Genomic DNA, 17,775 nt, shown 5'->3' on the forward strand with positions numbered 1-17,775 from the left:
GCGCCAGCATCTTCTGCTCATTCAGTGTGCGCTGCTCGTGCAGTGAGGACGTTATCAGCTCCCGCAAATAGTAAAATTCCTAGTTAAATTTCCCAGTGAAGTGCAACCGAATCAGTGGTCTTGAGACTTGGAGAGCTGCTCAGCTCCTCTATAATAATAATCCCATCGCTACTCTGCAACTGATACAAGTGTGTATTTATAAGAGTTATATATACATATATATAAATATTATTCCATGAATATATTATATTTTTGATTCAATAACATTGCCCAGCAGCACATGTACTCGATTCTATATAATATATACTAAATACTGAAGTGTTCTATCTTAGCATTCACAATTTATCAACCTTTAACCCAATTCGTTAATGCGATAAGGACATATGGTTTTTTGTTTTATTTCATTTTAAGCCAAAGACATAAACAAATTGATATATTTATGTATATAAATATAGATGTGTGTAATTTATAAAATGTCCAGATCGTGCTCATTTAATCATTTCACTTACATATTTCTGACCCAATTTCCTGCTTGCATTTTACTACCGTCCACAAAATGCAATCAACGGAAAACTGGTGCATGCATGGTATGAAAGAAATGCGTCTTATTCTTGGCAAATTTTATAGCGCTCTATATGCAGAGCTCCAGATTTCAATATAAACAAAGCAAAGATAGACATAGCAACGAGGAACTAATTGGCGCTGCATTCTGTATTGTTTAAACAATTTGCCTTGTCATAAATGTGCCAATGTTTACAGCTGCACAAATTTTTCAATAAACGAATGTATTGCCATACAAACTATGAATTTATTTCAATTTTTGATTATACACATATTCACTATATATATGTATGTATTCTCTTCTTGTTTTCAATTTACACGAATCAAACACTTCAACCCAATTCGGATTTGCATAGCCGCAGCTAATTGGAGATCGAAAAATGGCAACTGCAAACCATCCATCAATTGCTTTAGTATTTCTAGCTCTAATTAGTCTCAACCTATGGCCGATGCATGCCGAAGCATCACCCGTCACGTAAGTACAACATATCCAAAGTTATTTAAATTAGCAAACGATCACATACGTATACAGAGCATATATATCTATATGTATGAATATGCTATATAATATCATATTTTACATACATTTTTTTTTTTAATACATAAATTTCGAGTATAATCTCGAAATTATATATGGTCATAAAATATAGTAGTGTGACTGAATCATAAAATTTTTTTTCAGCAATTTGAAAAATAAAAAATAAATAAAATGCAAAAAAAATTATAAATATTTCAAATTAAAAATCCTTTGAAAAATGGAGTAATTTTTAAAAAAATATTATTATATATCCCGATAAAATTTGTAAGGATTGTAGACATATGTAAATATATGTTATGTATAGTTCAAGTTTTCAAGATTTTTAGTACTTTTCATTTTTTGTAATTTTTTTTTTTTTTTTTTTTTTTTTTTTTTTTTAATATTACATATGATATGATTTCCCAAATTAAGACCTTAATAATTTTCCTTTTTGATAAATTTGTTTTATTCAATTTTCAAAATGTTTTAAGGTCTTTTGCGTATTAAAATAAATAATTTATAATACATACATATTTATCGAGACAAAAATGAGACATTGCAACATTTTAGAATGTATTTGAATTTTTCGAGCTCTTTAGCTATTCTTTCTGACTGATTCTTATTCGAACTGAAATCAGTTTGACACATGTCAAACACTCGCACGCACTTTGCCTCAGATTTTCGGAACGAAGCGTGAAATATAATGCAGTAGAGAACTGAAATTGAAATGTTTCTTTGCGAAATGTGGTAGATATCAAATGGGGCGCCAGGACGTTTACAGTTCTCGGATGTAAACACCATCACCAATGTCTAATGCCAGAGATCCAGACCCGGGTGCCATATGCTGGGCATGCATAGGGCAACGCCTTCGACAGAGCTCTCAGCTCCCCCCAAAACTAATGACTATTGCCTTCAAAGAAACTGAGTGAGAGAGAGCGAGGCAGAGAGAGAGAGGGAGATGGAGATGTGGCTCTGTCTGTCTGTTCCGGCTGTTTGTTTATTTATTTTTGGCCCACACTTCATGCAAATGGCCTGCGGAATGGGAATGGGAATGGGATGAGATGGGATGGGATAGCGTAATGGGAATGGGCAGCGACAGGGAAGCTTGCGGCACATATGTTGCCTATCGGGGCGCATGGCACTCGCTGCTTGGCACTCTTACCACTCTCTTGCTGCTCTGCATATCTATCAGCATAAATGCATTTCACACACACACACACACACGCATCCATGCATGCACACAATATGCAACGCATCTAAAAGGGTTTCTGACCCTGAGACAGCGCCGAGCTGTAGATTATTAGCAGGCAGGGTGGGCCGTGCATGTTTATGAGAATTGATCTCGATCTTTACAAGTCATTTATGGCGATTGCAGACGTACCCAGGCACAGGCCCCGTCGCCGTCCCAGTTCCATCAGCATTTACAGCTGTCGATGACTCTGCCATAAAAACGGCCCATCTCTTCCCTGTGATTGACACAAGAATTTTCTGCTTCTCAGCTTACATTCGAAATGTAATGTTGAACAGAAAATAATAATTGTCAAATAAAATTTCTAGTCAATATTTCATTTAATGCTTCAAGCTAGAATTTCCTTGTTGAATTCATTACATTTTATTGCAAAGATACACATTTTTACAGTATTTGTGTCTTCTTGTTAAAAACGGCAAATTTTCAAAATGTTTTGAAACTTTTTTAAAATTAATAATTTACTTATTTAGACATTTTGAAAAGTTTAAAAACTCGGTTCGAAAAATACTAAGTGTAAAAAATATTAATTGTCAATAAATGAAAAGTTTTAGAATTGTTCAGAATATTTTTAAAGCTAACTAACTTTCTAAAAAAAAATAAAAATAAAAAAATAAAATCATTATGTTGTCAAAAATAAAGCAAACAAGAAGTAAACTAACATTTTATCAGTTTTATTTATTTTCAAAAACCATAAATATATTTTTCTTTTTATTTCAAGTAGTTTAAAATAATTTTTACACAAATGTTAACTGTTTTTTTTTTTTTTTTTTTTTTTTTTTAGAATTTCGACAGCGAAATGATTAAATGCGTAATCATTAAAAAACTGTTGCAATTTATATATATTTTTGTTCAATACTTTACATATTTTTAATTTGATTATAATTAATTATTTAATAAATTAAATTAATTAAAATACAGTTTTTACTACTTATAGAAATCAGAAATTAAATTAAATTAAATTTCTTTAATTTTCTTCTTCTTCTTCTTCCATTTTTCTATCGTTCCAGCAATGAAGACTTAAGTGGAACCCTAAAATCCCTGATCTATTCGTATAATCAGTTGGACAACAAGCTGGAGCGACATGAGCATCGAGAGCGTGCACTGGGCGAGCTCTTGAAGAAGGCAATGCAGGCCCTGCAGAAGGGCCAGCGGAGCCTGGAGCCGATGAGCGGGATATTCGGGCGACTGGACGAGCGGGTCAGTCAGATAGAGACCATGTTGATCACAGTGAGTGGATTCATATTATCGTTAGTGTTAGTCAATATTATTATTACTGTTATTATTATTATTATTGTGCAGCAAGAGGAGAAGTATAATACGGAAACGGACAAACTCAATCGGGCCATGGAGCACATGTTCCAATGGATGCGCGAGAACGACGAATGCTTCAAGAACCCGCCAGGTGGACCCAAGGCAATTGCTCCGCCAGCACCGGCCCCCGCCTCCGCACTGCCCGATGCATTTGTGAAGGAACAACAGCAAATCAATAAGCAGCTGCTCGACGAGCTCAAGCAGCTCAGGACGAGCGTGACCCAGCTGCTGGACAACAGCAAACAGGCCGCCCAACAGACCCAGCAGGGCTTCGAGCGCATGCCCAAGTCCGATGAGCTGCTTAGCCAGATCGAGGCCAAGCTGCAGCAGCACAGCGCCGCGGCTGCCGTCACCACTGTGGCTCCGCCCAAGAATGATGAGCTCGAGCTGAAGCTTCTGGAACGTCTGGGTCAACTGAGCACTCAAGTGGCTGAGCTGCGCAATGCCACGTTGCAGGCACCAGCTGCTCCCCAGGGTCTCAACGAGAAGGATCGTGCCTATATGCAGGAGCTAAACAATGAGACGCTCAATGCTCTGACGGCACTGAAGACCGAATCGCTGCTGGGTCAGCAAACAGGTGAGTGGAAAGGAGAGACATCGACTTCTTTTCTATCTATTCCCGTTCCATGTGCAGCACTGCGCCAGACCACGGAGCACATGCAGCAGACGGAGGCGAACATCCAGGGTGATCTGAAGCAATTGTCGGGCGACTTGACGCTGCTCAACCAGCTCTACAAGGGCATCAATGCCAGCCACAGTAAGCTGAACGATGGCTTCGATGCGCTGGGTAAGTTCAACAACATCATGATGACCAACTCGGAGGTGGTGCTGGACACCCAGCGCAAGGTCGAGTTCGGCACGCTGCAGATTGTGCAGAAGGTGAGTCTGCTGCTGGAGCAGCAGGTGGCGGAGCTGACGGGCCTGGTGAAGGCGCGCTTCAACGAGCTGAACGATACGCTGGTGGAGACGCAGGAGGAGTCCAATCGTAATATCAGCGGACTGCTGGATACGGCTCTGTCGCAGGTGTGGCATCGCATCGAGATCATGAGCTCCGAAATTGGCCAAAGCCGCGAGATGCTCGGCCTGATGCAGGCCGGCCACGATGGCTATGTGAACAGCACGTTCAGCACAATGATGGGCCTGAGCAGCAAGGTGGAGGAGACTAAGAAGCATATGATCGACATGGACGACAATCTCAACTATCTGCTGGGCAAGCTGTCCCTCATGTCCAGTGAGTTCGCCAACATTAAGAAGGGTCTGGCCGACTCCCTGATGGACTTGCGCAGCTCCTTTCAATTGATACACGAGCGCATGCCCAACAGTGCCGGGCCGCACAACATCGAGAAGAATAAGTATCTGACCGATGTGAATTTGCTGTCGAAGCGGCACGCTCAGCCCGAGCCCAGCATGTAGAGCCGCAGGATGCGTCCAGGCAACAACATATACATATATATACAATAAAAGCCTAACATTAGCCTTTAAGTTATCGAACTTACAATTAAAATACATAAAATATTTATGCAAAACTCAAATTAACATGCTTCATGTGTAAATCTCTGCAAATACATTTCGTTTATGAATAACAAACAATAGCAAACAAAAATTCATGTATATCTATATATATATTTATATATACATATATGATGTGTGTGTGTGGGTCTTTTCACTTTTTGCTTAAGTTTACAATTTGCAGGCGATTAACTTAATCTATTGTACATCGAATATTATCATAAAGTAACTTATTCAGAACATAAGAAGCAACCTATTATTTCCCCCAACGTTGCTCACAGCGCGCATACTTGTACAGCACCTGGGCAAAGGATTTGGCATCGAAGTAACTGCCGCTGCGATGCGTATGGAACTCGGTGAAGCGCACATGCCACGGCAGCAGGCCGTATGTGCACGTCTGCCTGGAGAACACAATGCCCAGCTCTGGCTCCGGTACGGCGTAGCCCAGCCTCTTGTTCAGCATGCCATTGATGCCATTGGTTAGCTTTTGGCGCTCCTCCAGCATCGCTTGCACCTGGACGCTTTTGCGGCTCTCGTACAGCTCACGGCAGACATCGGCAATTAGCGCATGGCCATCGGCTCTAGTAATTTGATACACCTACAATTTAACAATTCAAAAGATAAGAAATATACACTTTCAAAACTGATTAGGCGTTTTCACGGGAATATTAGATACAAGTGAAGTTATCTTTCCAGCAAAATGAATGAACGCTTATTGAGGAACAGCTCAAATAACCATTGATAACGCCCTTATCAGTTGCTTTAACCCTAACTTACCTGTAGTTGCTTCTGATGTGCACCGTTGCTGGCATAGCCATTGCTAGTGCCATTTTGGTTAATCTTATGGCCATTCTGTATGAGTTTTTGTTCCTTAGCTTGTGACGATGATGGCCAGTGGAAGCATCTTTCGCTCTTTTCGTCCAGTTGACAGAAGAGTGACAGATCCACATAGCCATTACCCTGGGTGCGCGTATCGTAGACACTTAAATAGGGTATGCCAACAATTTGAGCGTAGCTGAAAATGCGCTTAAGCAACGCCACATCTACATAGCAATCATCCGGTCCCACAACTAACACCAGATGTTTCGGCAATTTCTCCAGCCCGCGCAGTGCGCTGTCTAGAAACGCTCGCTGATCACATTGCAAGTAGTCATATGACCTGCTGGCTAGGGCGTGTAATCGCACCCAAAGCTGTTGCAGCAGATCAAAGGCGGCAATGCATATTATCAGGAGATGGCCAAGCAATTGGCATACGAATTGCATCATCATTTTAGTGCGGTTGGAATGGTAATTGTTAGTTTATATTTATGCTTAAGTCGTGTTGTTGAGGTGCCGGGCAACGGTGCTCCTGTTGCTTGCGTTGTTGCCGTGTTGTTGCTGCAGCTGTGCCCGCACATAACCTTCAAATAGAGACGTAGACATTGAATTTGTATTTAGCCTAACAATTTAGCTTAGCCACTTACGTATGTTAAGCCGCAAATGGTCTAATTGTGCTGCTAAGAAGCAACATAACTTGAACTCTAGTTTTTCATTACCCCTTTTGGCGCACGCACATATCTACACAAATACGTGTTCTAAGTTGGATGAATCGCAGCTATCGATGCGCATCGATGTATCGCCGACAGTATCTACGAATTATTATCGATAGGTGATTATTGTATGCAGCTGCATTTCATCGCTCTTGTTGCCTTAACGGCTTTTCAAATAAACATTTATTGCTCTAGTTAAATAATAAGAATAAGATAAATAATGCACTCATAAAATATAAAAATATTCAGTTATAAAGACTGATATAATTGATTATTCTCAGCGGACATAAACATAGATTCGGATTTGTTTTCCCCTGTTTTACCGAAGTCTTAAAGCTCTGCATTTAAATTGGGATAGAGCAAATTGTAAAAAATTTGAATATAGCGACTAATTAAATTTTCTCTGAATTGGTATAAATAAATATATTTTTGTTAAATACATATCAAAATGTTTTCTGGTGAACCAAAATTTTTGAAAACTAGGGAAATTATTGTTCAATTTTAAAACCAAAATATCTTTTCTCGTATTTAATACAGCCACTGACCAGAGAACACATAGACTAGACATGTAGTACAAAGTTTTTCAACACCGAAAAATCTGACTCGCAGGGCCTATCAATTTCGTATTTGCTCGGCTCTTCACTTTTTAGGTTCGGGCTACGAAAATATGCGAAGGTACAATCATTCCGCTTCAGGCGCTCGACCGAGATGGTCAAATGTTGAATAAAAGATGTCTCTATGCTCAATTTTTGTTCTTGCTCTCTCGCTCTCTCTGCTCTCTGCTCTCTCAATATGTATATGTATGTATGCATGTGAGCACAAGCAGCAGCTCACGAAAATTGAAATTTCTTCGCGTTAGACTGCCGTTTCTTCCCTTACTTGAAGTATATTCCGAACTCTTCAAGCCGTTTGCCATGCGTTTTCGTTATTATTTGTGGGAAGGGTATGAAAGCGTTGGTGCGCATAATGAAAATGTTTTTGCGATTGGCATGCATACACACTCTCGCTTGCTACATGTACTATGAGCATTTGTATGCCTGTGTGCGAAGCTCTTGCCGCCTGTAGCAATTTTACAGCCCAGCATTTGCATTTGGTCGATCTTGTGAAGTCCTCACATACGTATGTATGTATGTATGTATATACATTTGACTGTGTGTACGCATGGGACATGAACATTGGCCTGTGCCTACCTCAACTTGGAATTGGTTGAACGATTTAGGGTTTTAATTGAAGATGCGCGCTTGTATTTAAGTACCTTTTATTTTCTATTAACAATTCATAAAAACAACTGTTTTAAATAGGAATCTGGGTAATATTATTTCACTAATTTAATAAATATAAAAATAGAAAACATTAAATTTAATATAAAGAAATCAATAAAAACAAGGATAATTTAATAATTTAATAATACGGGCTGAAACCGTATAGCTTAAAACATACTTCCAGTTATCAAAAAGACCCCTAACAAGAAAAACACAGACTTGCTGTCCTAAAAACTTACTCCTTTTAACACCATCGTCCTCAAATCCCTGTATCTCGTCAAGAGATGAATTGTACTGAAGCCCTCTTTTTACTTTGAGCTCATCGCAAACTAATACGGCATATTTTTCTTTGGCGCTCATTTTCTCAACAATGCCCTGCAGATTTTCTAATAAGTCTGGATTAAATCCAGGAACTAAATTTTTCAAAATCGCCCATCGATTTAAAGATTTCTTACATGGGAGTCTTAAATTAAGAACATCCCTAAGATAATCATATGTATGTATGTATTCTTTATGTGTACAACACGCAGCAAGAGCTTCCCTCACTGTCATACATTTGGTCATACATGTACTAAGTGTGCAAGTGTGTGTGCATGCTCGTCGCGAAATCATATTCTTTGTGCGCATCAAAACTTTCATACCCTTCCCACGAATGTCCATCGAAACGCTACATTTTGTTTGCATGGGCGTGGCAAACGCTTTTAAAATTTCGGTGTAACCTTCACTCAAAAGGGGGATCGTCGCGAACAAATTTCATTTTTGTGCGATGCTGAGCTTGATGATTTGAGAGCCCATAGAGAGAGAGAGAAGGACAAAAAACGCAGAGCGCATAGAACGGGCCGGCGAGTAACTCATACACATATGTATGTATGTACATACATGTATGTACATATACATATGTGTGTGGTATAGTGACTGGGTAACTCGCGCTTATCTTTAAGCACCTGATTTTATTTCAATGACTGTGGGTTTGCCTATCAGAATGAATTTTTAAAGATTAAACTCAGTGGAAAAAATGGGATAAAATTTTCGATCCCCTGTACCCGTTCATATATGTACATACATATACAGGTGCATGCAAGTAAAAAAACGTATCAAAAGTAATGGGAAGTGCACCTGTCACTTTAGTTAGTCTGCTATTTAAATATAAGCGCGCCTCTTCAATTAAAACCCAAAATCGTTCACACCATTAAAAGTTGAGGTAGGTCCACGCCAATGTTCATCTCCCAAACATACAAACAAAGACATACTCACACGCACATGTAAAGGCACATAGGCATACATGCTTCTACAAGTGATATCCCATAATTGTGAGCAGCACATCCCATGCGTACACACAGTCAAATGTATATACATACATACATACATACGTATGTGAGGACTTCACAAGATCGACCAAATGCAAATGCTGGGCTGTAAAATTGCTACAGGCGGCAAGAGCTTCGCACACAGGCATACAAATGCTCATAGTACATGTAGCAAGCGAGAGTGTGTATGCATGCCAATCGCAAAAACATTTTCATTATGCGCACCAACGCTTTCATACCCTTCCCACAAATAATAACGAAAACGCATGGCAAACGGCTTGAAGAGTTCGGAATATACTTCAAGTAAGGGAAGAAACGGCAGTCTAACGCGAAGAAATTTCAATTTTCGTGAGCTGCTGCTTGTGCTCACATGCATACATACATATACATATTGAGAGAGCAGAGAGCAGAGAGAGCGAGAGAGCAAGAACAAAAATTGAGCATAGAGACATCTTTTATTCAACATTTGACCATCTCGGTCGAGCGCCTGAAGCGGAATGATTGTACCTTCGCATATTTTCGTAGCCCGAACCTAAAAAGTGAAGAGCCGAGCAAATACGAAATTGATAGGCCCTGCGAGTCAGATTTTTCGGTGTTGAAAAACTTTGTACTACATGTCTAGTCTATGTGTTCTCTGGTCAGTGATACAGCCTGAGTGTACAAAACGCACTAAAAATAGACAAATTTATAGTAGTGCCATTTTGAGTAAAGCAGAGCAGGTATACATGAACATCAGTTGGTTAAAAACAGTGCCAGACGTTTGAAGACTGTTGTGTGAGCATTGCTGCAAAGTTGGCGTTAACGAAAATTGTATTGTGTTCGATTAAAACAGTGTAAATATATAAAAGATTTTATAAGTGCAGTTTTTTCAACTCTTGCATCCAGCATAGCGAATTTATAATAATAGCGGCGATTGCCGCATTGAATGTGACACTGTCTATGTGTGTGTAAATCGCAAAGATTTTACAGTTGCAGCCCGCCCAACTAGCTGTAAACGAATAGAAACATAGTAAGCATTTTATTTACAGCAAAATTGAAAAAAATCATAATTTGAAAAGTATTTCATATGCCGCACTTATTGTTAGGAAAACCAGAAATTTGAAACAGTCAGTGTGCAGTAAATAGTTGAGTAACAACCGTAACAACCCACAGAAGCAACAACTGCAACTGCAACTGCAAGGTTTAAGGACACAAGAACATCCTTGACGTCGCAAGCGACCACCCACAGGTGCGGAGCAACGAAACTCAAGAAAAAGAGCAGAACAAGAAAAAGAAGAAATATGTCTACCGCCTTCTTAACGCTTGTCGCCGTTATCGTGTGCATTCTATTCCGCATCCTAAATGTCCATAGCCAGCCCTTGAGGCCGAGCGTGTGGTGCCTCGACGAGCAGTTTCTCGATTGCTTGTACAAAATTGCGCCGGTGCTGCGCGAACCGTAAGTATAGATACATAGACACTCAACATATGATTTTCAGCAAATAATAATAATTCAGTGAGCGAAAAAAGTATTCTCACACAATATCGATGTGCAGACCCCATGCAATTACTTTTCTGTTTTGCCTCAAACGAATTTCACACATACACACTTTTTCGTGTGTGTATGCTGTGTTTGCGTGTTGTGCGCCGCGCCTTGCGCTTCGGCTCAGCTGATTTAAATGTATGTGGCATCTATGCTACAGCCACGGTAAAATGTTAGTTAACAGCGCGCAATCAAGTGGAATTTGCTAGAAATAAAAATTCCAGATTGTAGTGCAAAAATGAAGTGGCGAAAATTAAATTAATTTCGAATTTTAATTGTCCTAATATATACTGTTTTCGTTTATGAAATTCGCCTACGTATCAATCTGTTTTGTTTCGTATAAGTAAATTTGTAAATATGTTAGCTTGCTTTTAGGTATTTATAATTCAAATTAGTAATAGTATTAAATATTATTTAAGCTTAATACTTTTGTTAAAATAGGCGCATATTGTTTTTAAATGCACTGAAGTACTCAATTAAATTAGAATGAAATAATGTTTAATGACTATCTCATTAGCATTTTTCAATTATAAGCAGGTGTCATTCACTTTCTGCTAGCAATTTGTAACTGCATAATTGCTGCACTTTAAATCATTTGCAAAACCTTAATGTACATTTTACATATATGCAATTGTATATATATGTACATACGTAAAGATTACCGTGTCACATGCATAAAGTTCAAGTAATCGACAGCAGCTGCCCCGGCGAATGAATCATTAGCCTCTATTCACATCAAACTTTTATTTTCGTGTTTGTTTTGTTTCTGTGATTATCAAATATGCAATAATGAGTCAATTAAATTAAATGGTTGATCAATCTCGCGTGTTCGCATAGATTTCATTCAAGTGCATACAGAGATAGTATCTATTTAGAACCGTGAAATTGTCATAGGTAACTTTTTAATTTTCACAATTCTTACTTATCGACACATGGTTATCATATCTATATCAAAGTAAACAACAATAGTTTTATATATTTCATATATAGGCATGTATATACATATGTATCATATGTATATGAATTTTTACAGAAATACAAGTATTTATAGCACTATAAGTAATAATAGTCACCCTTTGTGGTTTTAGTCATAGGTGAGTGCTGAGCTAACTATAATAATAAAAAAGCTATATAAAATGCATATTTGACACATATCGGCTTACTAAAACAATGATTATATAGTATATATGAGGTATTTTAAATTCATTGCTATACAGTACCATTCAATATTGTATTATATTAATCTAATTGTGCGCATCAATGTTATTAACATTTTTTTTTTTTTTTTGCAACAGTTACACGCCTGGACAATATTCCCCAAAAATCTATAGATACTTACATATTTATATATTCATACAGACAAGCATACGTACATATGTATGTTTGTGTTCTTTTGGCTTTCGGTTCAGATTAGAGAATTTTAAGAAAGCCCTGAGTCTTTACTTCACTTTTATATTCTGTCTGCCTTTGGTCAAACGGTGATAAGCGAACGGTGCAAAGAGTAAACCATAATTACGCATTTCATTTAAGCGAAGCGAATAACGCCTAGCAACGTCTCTGCCTAGTAAGTAGCTCTCAATAGACTTTCAATTTATTGGGTGTGGGACGCTCGGGAATAAAAGGAATACCAAACCGAGGGCCTCTACTATAGCCAGTGCTTTACTCTATTATAAGTTAGTTTTAATTTCATACTATCCCTAACCCTAAGTAAATAAATAATAGGAATACTCACAAACAGCCATACATGAATGCATATGTGTGTATCTACACATAAATGTTCACACAAGCATACATAAAGATATGTGAAGACAACAAGACAAAAGCGGCATACAAATTAATGACATACTAGCTAATGCCCTGTAGCTAGTTTCTAGAATAGAACAGCTGAGAATTTGTCTATTAAAAAACATATAAACTTAGATTGTGTGCTAATTTGTTCGATAGGCACATATACAGATGCATATGACAGTATATTGATGTATATTTTCGTGTTATATATGTGACATATATACGATAATTATATACCCCATATCTAGTGACATATCTATAGGGTATCCATTAAACCGGCAAAACTTTTCCACTCTCTTTTGCCGGCTGGCGATATTGTTTGGCTACCTGTTTGTGATTTGTTTTTGGCGCATTGCCCAGTCGGTCTTCCACTGTTGTTTGACAACAAAGATTACGTAAGCGTATTGAACGCGAACAGTTAGCCACTTATCATTATCCTCAGCAACAGCATTTGCAATCGCCCTCTCTCTCTTAGTCTTTATCTTCCTTTTCTTCTCTGCGCCTAATACTGCTTCCACACGCGCCGAGGTTACATAGCTTTTGTTTTGAAAGCTCATTCTGTTTTATTTTTTTGCTTCAAAAAGGGGTGCAGAATTTATGAATGAGTCATATGTATACACACATACACACATGTCTTTATGCATATATATAAATAGAGCTACATTTATATACAACTTCATACATGCACATACATATGTATGTATTTATCTGTATAGCTTTCGCTGTTGTCATTCGCTTGCCTTCGTAATATTTTGCACTTATTTTAGTAATAAAAGAAAAAAAGTAAAAAATTGTATAAAAATATTAAACTTGAGTTGGCTGGGAATTTTGGCAGCTGTTTTGTTAGTTCAACGTTTTATTGTACCCCAGGCAGTCAGTCCCTATTAAAATACTTTAATATTTAATAACAATTGATCAAGTAATTATACTATAAGCCTTGTTAATATGTATATAATTTACAGATTAGGAATTCTCATAGCAAATTACCTTCGAATTTGTGAACATTTCCTTCAATGATTTGACCCGAACCTGAGCGCAACAACTTAGTTTTTTATTGATAGTAATTGAAAAGGGGAAAGCGTTTAAAACCAGACAACTGACAATAGGAGAGAGTGACACAGAACAGTGGTGCACGTTTTTGAACGCCTGACAGCAGCAATGGCGCTGATTTTGCAGCTCAATTGAGTTCAATTAATTCTAACAGCTGCTTTGTACGCCCGTTTGACATATTTTCGCATTGGTGTGTTTCTGCTAAATGATGTCGTTGTCTTTTATTGCATTAACTATGTTCATTCATATGTGCTATTTGTCATTTAATTTTCGGCTACTGTCAAGAAAGTTACTTATGTATATACAAAAAAAAAAAATAATTGAAAAAAGTGGTTTGCATCGGCCGGGAATCGAACCCGGGCCGCCCGCGTGGCAGGCGAGCATTCTACCACTGAACCACCGATGCTTGCGAGTGCTGAGGAACAGGCATTCAACTTTATGCGCTCACACGCAGCTGTTTGCGTAGTGCCGCTTTTAACATTATTACTGCTGTTAAAATGCAACAGTTTGTTGCTGTTAAGTTAGTCATATTTATATTTGAAATGAATTAACAGCTGTTTATCTTAAATATTTTCTTATATCATGCAATTATTATACAATTTGCAGCTATGTTCCACCACGTCTATGGGGATTCAGCGGTCATGTTCAGACCGTGTTGCATAGCATTGTCGGCCGTGTACGTTGCCCGTGGCCTCTGGGTGAGCGCGTCTATCTCTCGCTCCAGGATGGATCCACCTTAACTTATGATTTGTATCAGCCACTAAAGGAGCAGGAAGGTAAGTAGTTGAATTGAGCTGCTGTGGGCAACAATGATTAAATCTCTCTATCTCTCCCATTTCAGATGATATTACAGTGGCTATTTGTCCGGGAATAGCGAATAGTTCGGAATCGGTTTATATTCGCACCTTTGTGCACCTGGCCCAGTGCAACGGTTATCGCTGTGCCGTTATGAATCACATTGGCGCCCTGCGCACCGTGCAGGTGACCTCTACACGCATCTTTACCTATGGCCACACAGATGATTTCGCTGCCATGGTAGAGCATCTGCATCAGAAGTACCAGCATAGCCGCATTGTTGCCGTTGGCTTCAGCCTGGGCGGCAATCTGGTCACCAAGTACATGGGTGAAATGCAAAAGGAAAAGCCCAATAGTGTGATTGGCGGCATTTCCATTTGCCAGGGCTACAATGCCGTCGAGTAAGCAAATGATTTTCTACTTCAGGTTCTTGAATCTTTTACTAATTTGAATTTTGTTGTTATCCTCAGGGGTACCAAGTGGCTGCTGAACTGGCAAAACTTCCGTCGCTTCTACTTGTATATCATGACTGAGAATGTGAAGAGCATCATTTTGCGCCATCGTCATGTGCTGTTGTCGGATGAGGTGAAGGCTCGTCATAATCTCAACGAACGAGATATTATAGCGGCTGCAACATTGCCGGAACTAGATGAGGCATATACACGACGCGTCTACAATTTTGCATCGACACAGGAATTATACAAGTGGAGCTCCTCTCTTTTCTATTTTGACAACATTGAGAAACCAATGATTTATATAAATGCCAAAGATGATCCCCTAGTGCCAGTTGATTTATTGCATCCAATTAAGGAGTATGCTAGTAAGTGAAACTAAATTCACAATTAATTTTTAATTTTCATCAGAAACATATTTGAATTACTCGAATCAGAAGTTAACATTTATGTTAGTTGACATAATATTTTATCGTAATTTTATACCGGTTGTCTGTTATCGTAATGTTATACCAGTTTTCTTTTACCGTAATGTTATACCGGTTTTCTGTTACCGTAACAGTACGTTATTTTATGGAAATGTTAATACAACACAAATGCTACAACAGTGATAGAAATGGTCACATTGCAATACTTTGGACAGAAGCAGCCGTGGCCGAGCGGTTAAGGCGTCTGACTAGAAATCAGATTCCCTCTGGGAGCGTAGGTTCGAATCCTACCGGCTGCGAGAGACTTGAGTTGTTTTTTTTTTTTTTTATTTATTTTTTTTAATTTTAAATAAATTTGTATTTTAATTTATATTTGTATATTAACTGCAATAATTGTTTTTTTTTTTTTTTTTTTTTCTATACAGCAACTCGTCCAAAGTCAGCATACGTAGAGGTAGCACATGGTGGTCACCTCGGATTCTATGAGGGTGGCTTTCTATATCCAAATCCGGTTACTTGGCTGGATCGCACGCTGGTTGCAATGGTTGGCTCTCTGGTCATGATGCATGCGGGTGGAAGCAAAGTGGCGCCATAGACAGTCGGATTGTGTACACTCCTGTCAAAATTATGAATGCCGCAGAACTATAAAATGCTTTTTATTTTTTGCCAAAATTTCATGTTGCTGTCGAACTAAGTCTTATACAAAAGTAAAACACAATGCATATTAAATCATTATCATATTTGATGTAACAGACGGACATTTATATCTAATGTAAACTTTAAAAAGTGCATTTAAAACAGAGTATTGCATGTAGTGGATTACGTTTAATTTTCTAATTTGTAAACGAATTTTATGCAACAACATCAACAAATGATGTAAAAAGCGAAATGATTTAGTTTGTACTCGAACTAATTGTTTACATACTATAGTTAGTAACGCACATTCCATGTACTTATTTGTAAGAGATATCTAATTTAAAAAGCTTTAAATGTTATTTATGAAACAAACATGTAAACAAACGACACGAACGAAACATAAGATGCATGGATGAAACAGAAATAAGTGAAGCAAAAATAAATTGTATTTCCCTGGCCGAAACGTATAAGCGAATTGCCTTATTGTAGATTTTTATATGTGTATATGATTTACAATATCTTTTTTTTATAATCAATATATGTATATATAAATAAATATATAAACAAAAATATACATACATCTAATTGTACGTCTACTATTGACGATGAAGCATATTCAAATATCTAAAAGAGAAAACAAAAGAAACGAAAAGTTGTTTTGTACGTGTAATATTTTCGATGTGTTTTTATAATCAAAATATCAATGAAATGTTGTATACCGAAAACAAACATAAATGTCTGTATTATATTTGTATGCATTGTATGCCAAGCAGTTTATTGTAGTTTGTATGTATTTATGCCTAATTGTCCAGAAATATGCAATTATATATGTAAACATATGGCGGGTTTGAAAATATATACATATATATGTTTAATAAACGAACGTTAACTACAAAGAGAACTAAATGTATTCAAATATAAAGTTTAATTTAGCATGCTTAAGCTTTACTTAAAGATTGCAAATAATTGTAAATTTTGTTTTTTAACTTTATTCACTTTTACATCTATTTATTTAATAAAATGAATTTGTATGCCTAATTAATTATTTTGGTTTCAAGAATGATATAAATTATAAAAATTAAAATTCAAGTTCTTTATTTTTTGCTTAACATCTTATTTATCACATTTATTATTATATTAATTACTTTAATTTTTTCATATATATATATTTTTGTATGCTTGGAGAATTGAATTTGAATTGTTTGGCAAACTGTCGTTGATCTGTTGCCGGCTGTAGGCACAGCACACATAAATCGCCTGTCCACTTGATTAAAAACGGAACTCGTGCGTACACCGCACGTAAACACTCTCATATCCGGAAAATTGGGCGGAAAGTGGCAATGATGCGTAGCAAAATGTTTGACATTTATTCATCCATGGCTGCTGGTCCGGCACGTGTCCCCCTATTATGCAATAACGCATACACATACATATATATATGCAAATGTATGTATGTATATGTGCTGGACAACACTTTGCTCGATTATTTATTTTTAGCACGCTAGATGGCCTCGGCCTCTTTGTACACAACAAATTCGATTGAATTGTTCAAATTGATGGGGCAGCAAAGAAACGATTTTAAGTTTCATATTGCAAAAATCAGGAAATTTAGCTGACAGGAAGTTCGTTTAGATTACACTGGACAACAAAATGATTTGAAATGTTGTTAGAAAAAAGTTATAAACTAAATCGAATGAGCTTTACCTGAAACTTAAATACACGAATATTTTTTGTTCTGCAATTTGAAAAAAAAAAAAAAAAAAAAAATTGAACAACAATATAAAAACTGTATTCATTTAAATGAAACAATTTTATTTTTACAATTTCAACTTTGAATGTCGTATCAATGTTTTCAGTTTAAT

General features: G+C 37.3%; 3 protein-coding genes and 2 non-coding genes across 10 annotated transcripts; 3 read left to right on the plus strand and 2 right to left on the minus strand.

Moving 5' to 3' along the window:
- The first annotated feature begins 19 nt into the window (after nt 1–19).
- On the plus strand, nt 20–5,170 carry LOC108611455 (uncharacterized). Of its 2 annotated transcripts, none has more exons than XM_089463776.1 (5): nt 20–188; nt 924–1,036; nt 3,335–3,554; nt 3,627–4,215; nt 4,273–5,170. In XM_089463776.1, exons 2-5 carry the CDS (start codon nt 942–944, stop codon nt 5,049–5,051), a joined length of 1,683 nt encoding a protein of 560 aa, XP_089319902.1. In that variant the 5' UTR covers nt 20–188; nt 924–941; the 3' UTR covers nt 5,052–5,170. The 2 variants fall into 2 exon arrangements, with proteins under 2 accessions (XP_089319902.1, XP_089319901.1); XM_089463775.1 differs by having other exon boundaries at nt 21–188; nt 918–1,036.
- A 9-nt stretch (nt 5,171–5,179) lies between these two features.
- Nucleotides 5,180–6,769, minus strand: Tango14 (transport and golgi organization 14). Its single transcript, XM_018004122.2, has 3 exons — nt 6,611–6,769; nt 5,925–6,547; nt 5,180–5,745 (listed from the first exon to the last, which is right to left on the minus strand). Exons 2-3 carry the CDS (start codon nt 6,414–6,416, stop codon nt 5,404–5,406), a joined length of 834 nt encoding a protein of 277 aa, XP_017859611.1. The 5' UTR covers nt 6,417–6,547; nt 6,611–6,769; the 3' UTR covers nt 5,180–5,403.
- Nucleotides 6,770–9,930: 3,161 nt separating this feature from the next.
- Hydr2 (abhydrolase domain-containing protein 2) lies at nt 9,931–16,383 on the plus strand. 5 transcript variants are annotated; one of them, XM_089463794.1, is made up of 7 exons: nt 9,931–10,078; nt 10,131–10,254; nt 10,304–10,680; nt 14,209–14,378; nt 14,444–14,798; nt 14,868–15,217; nt 15,703–16,383. In XM_089463794.1, exons 3-7 carry the CDS (start codon nt 10,526–10,528, stop codon nt 15,870–15,872), a joined length of 1,200 nt encoding a protein of 399 aa, XP_089319920.1. In that variant the 5' UTR covers nt 9,931–10,078; nt 10,131–10,254; nt 10,304–10,525; the 3' UTR covers nt 15,873–16,383. The 5 variants fall into 5 exon arrangements, with proteins under 5 accessions (XP_089319920.1, XP_089319918.1, XP_089319917.1 ...); XM_089463792.1 differs by having other exon boundaries at nt 10,331–10,680; XM_089463791.1 differs by having other exon boundaries at nt 9,953–10,254.
- TRNAG-GCC (transfer RNA glycine (anticodon GCC)) lies at nt 13,938–14,008 on the minus strand. Its single transcript has one exon. It is a non-coding gene; the product is annotated as a tRNA-Gly (tRNA).
- TRNAS-AGA (transfer RNA serine (anticodon AGA)) lies at nt 15,495–15,576 on the plus strand. Its single transcript has one exon. It is a non-coding gene; the product is annotated as a tRNA-Ser (tRNA).
- Nucleotides 16,384–17,775: the final 1,392 nt, after the last annotated feature.

The sequence above is a fragment of the Drosophila arizonae genome, chromosome 3, assembly GCF_054131065.1.
Source record: "Drosophila arizonae isolate 15081-1271.41 chromosome 3, UAZ_ARI_1.0, whole genome shotgun sequence".
Classification (NCBI taxonomy): Eukaryota; Metazoa; Arthropoda; class Insecta; order Diptera; family Drosophilidae; genus Drosophila; species Drosophila arizonae.

What these genes read in the sequence shown, in the direction of transcription:
- Hydr2 (XM_089463794.1), top strand. Translation starts at nt 10,526, where the DNA reads ATGTCTACCGCCTTCTTAACGCTTGTCGCCGTTATCGTGTGCATTCTA. An exon ending in GCCACTAAAGGAGCAGGAAG is followed by an intron (nt 14,379 to 14,443) that starts GTAAGTAGTTGA and finishes CTCCCATTTCAG; the next exon opens with ATGATATTACAGTGGCTATT. An exon ending in CAGGGCTACAATGCCGTCGA is followed by an intron (nt 14,799 to 14,867) that starts GTAAGCAAATGA and finishes TGTTATCCTCAG; the next exon opens with GGGTACCAAGTGGCTGCTGA.
- Tango14 (XM_018004122.2), bottom strand. Translation starts at nt 6,416, where the DNA reads ATGATGATGCAATTCGTATGCCAATTGCTTGGCCATCTCCTGATAATA. An exon ending in CACATCAGAAGCAACTACAG is followed by an intron (nt 5,746 to 5,924) that starts GTAAGTTAGGGT and finishes GTTAAATTGTAG; the next exon opens with GTGTATCAAATTACTAGAGC.
- LOC108611455 (XM_089463776.1), top strand. Translation starts at nt 942, where the DNA reads ATGGCAACTGCAAACCATCCATCAATTGCTTTAGTATTTCTAGCTCTA. An exon ending in GCCGAAGCATCACCCGTCAC is followed by an intron (nt 1,037 to 3,334) that starts GTAAGTACAACA and finishes CTATCGTTCCAG; the next exon opens with CAATGAAGACTTAAGTGGAA. An exon ending in GCTGCTGGGTCAGCAAACAG is followed by an intron (nt 4,216 to 4,272) that starts GTGAGTGGAAAG and finishes TTCCATGTGCAG; the next exon opens with CACTGCGCCAGACCACGGAG.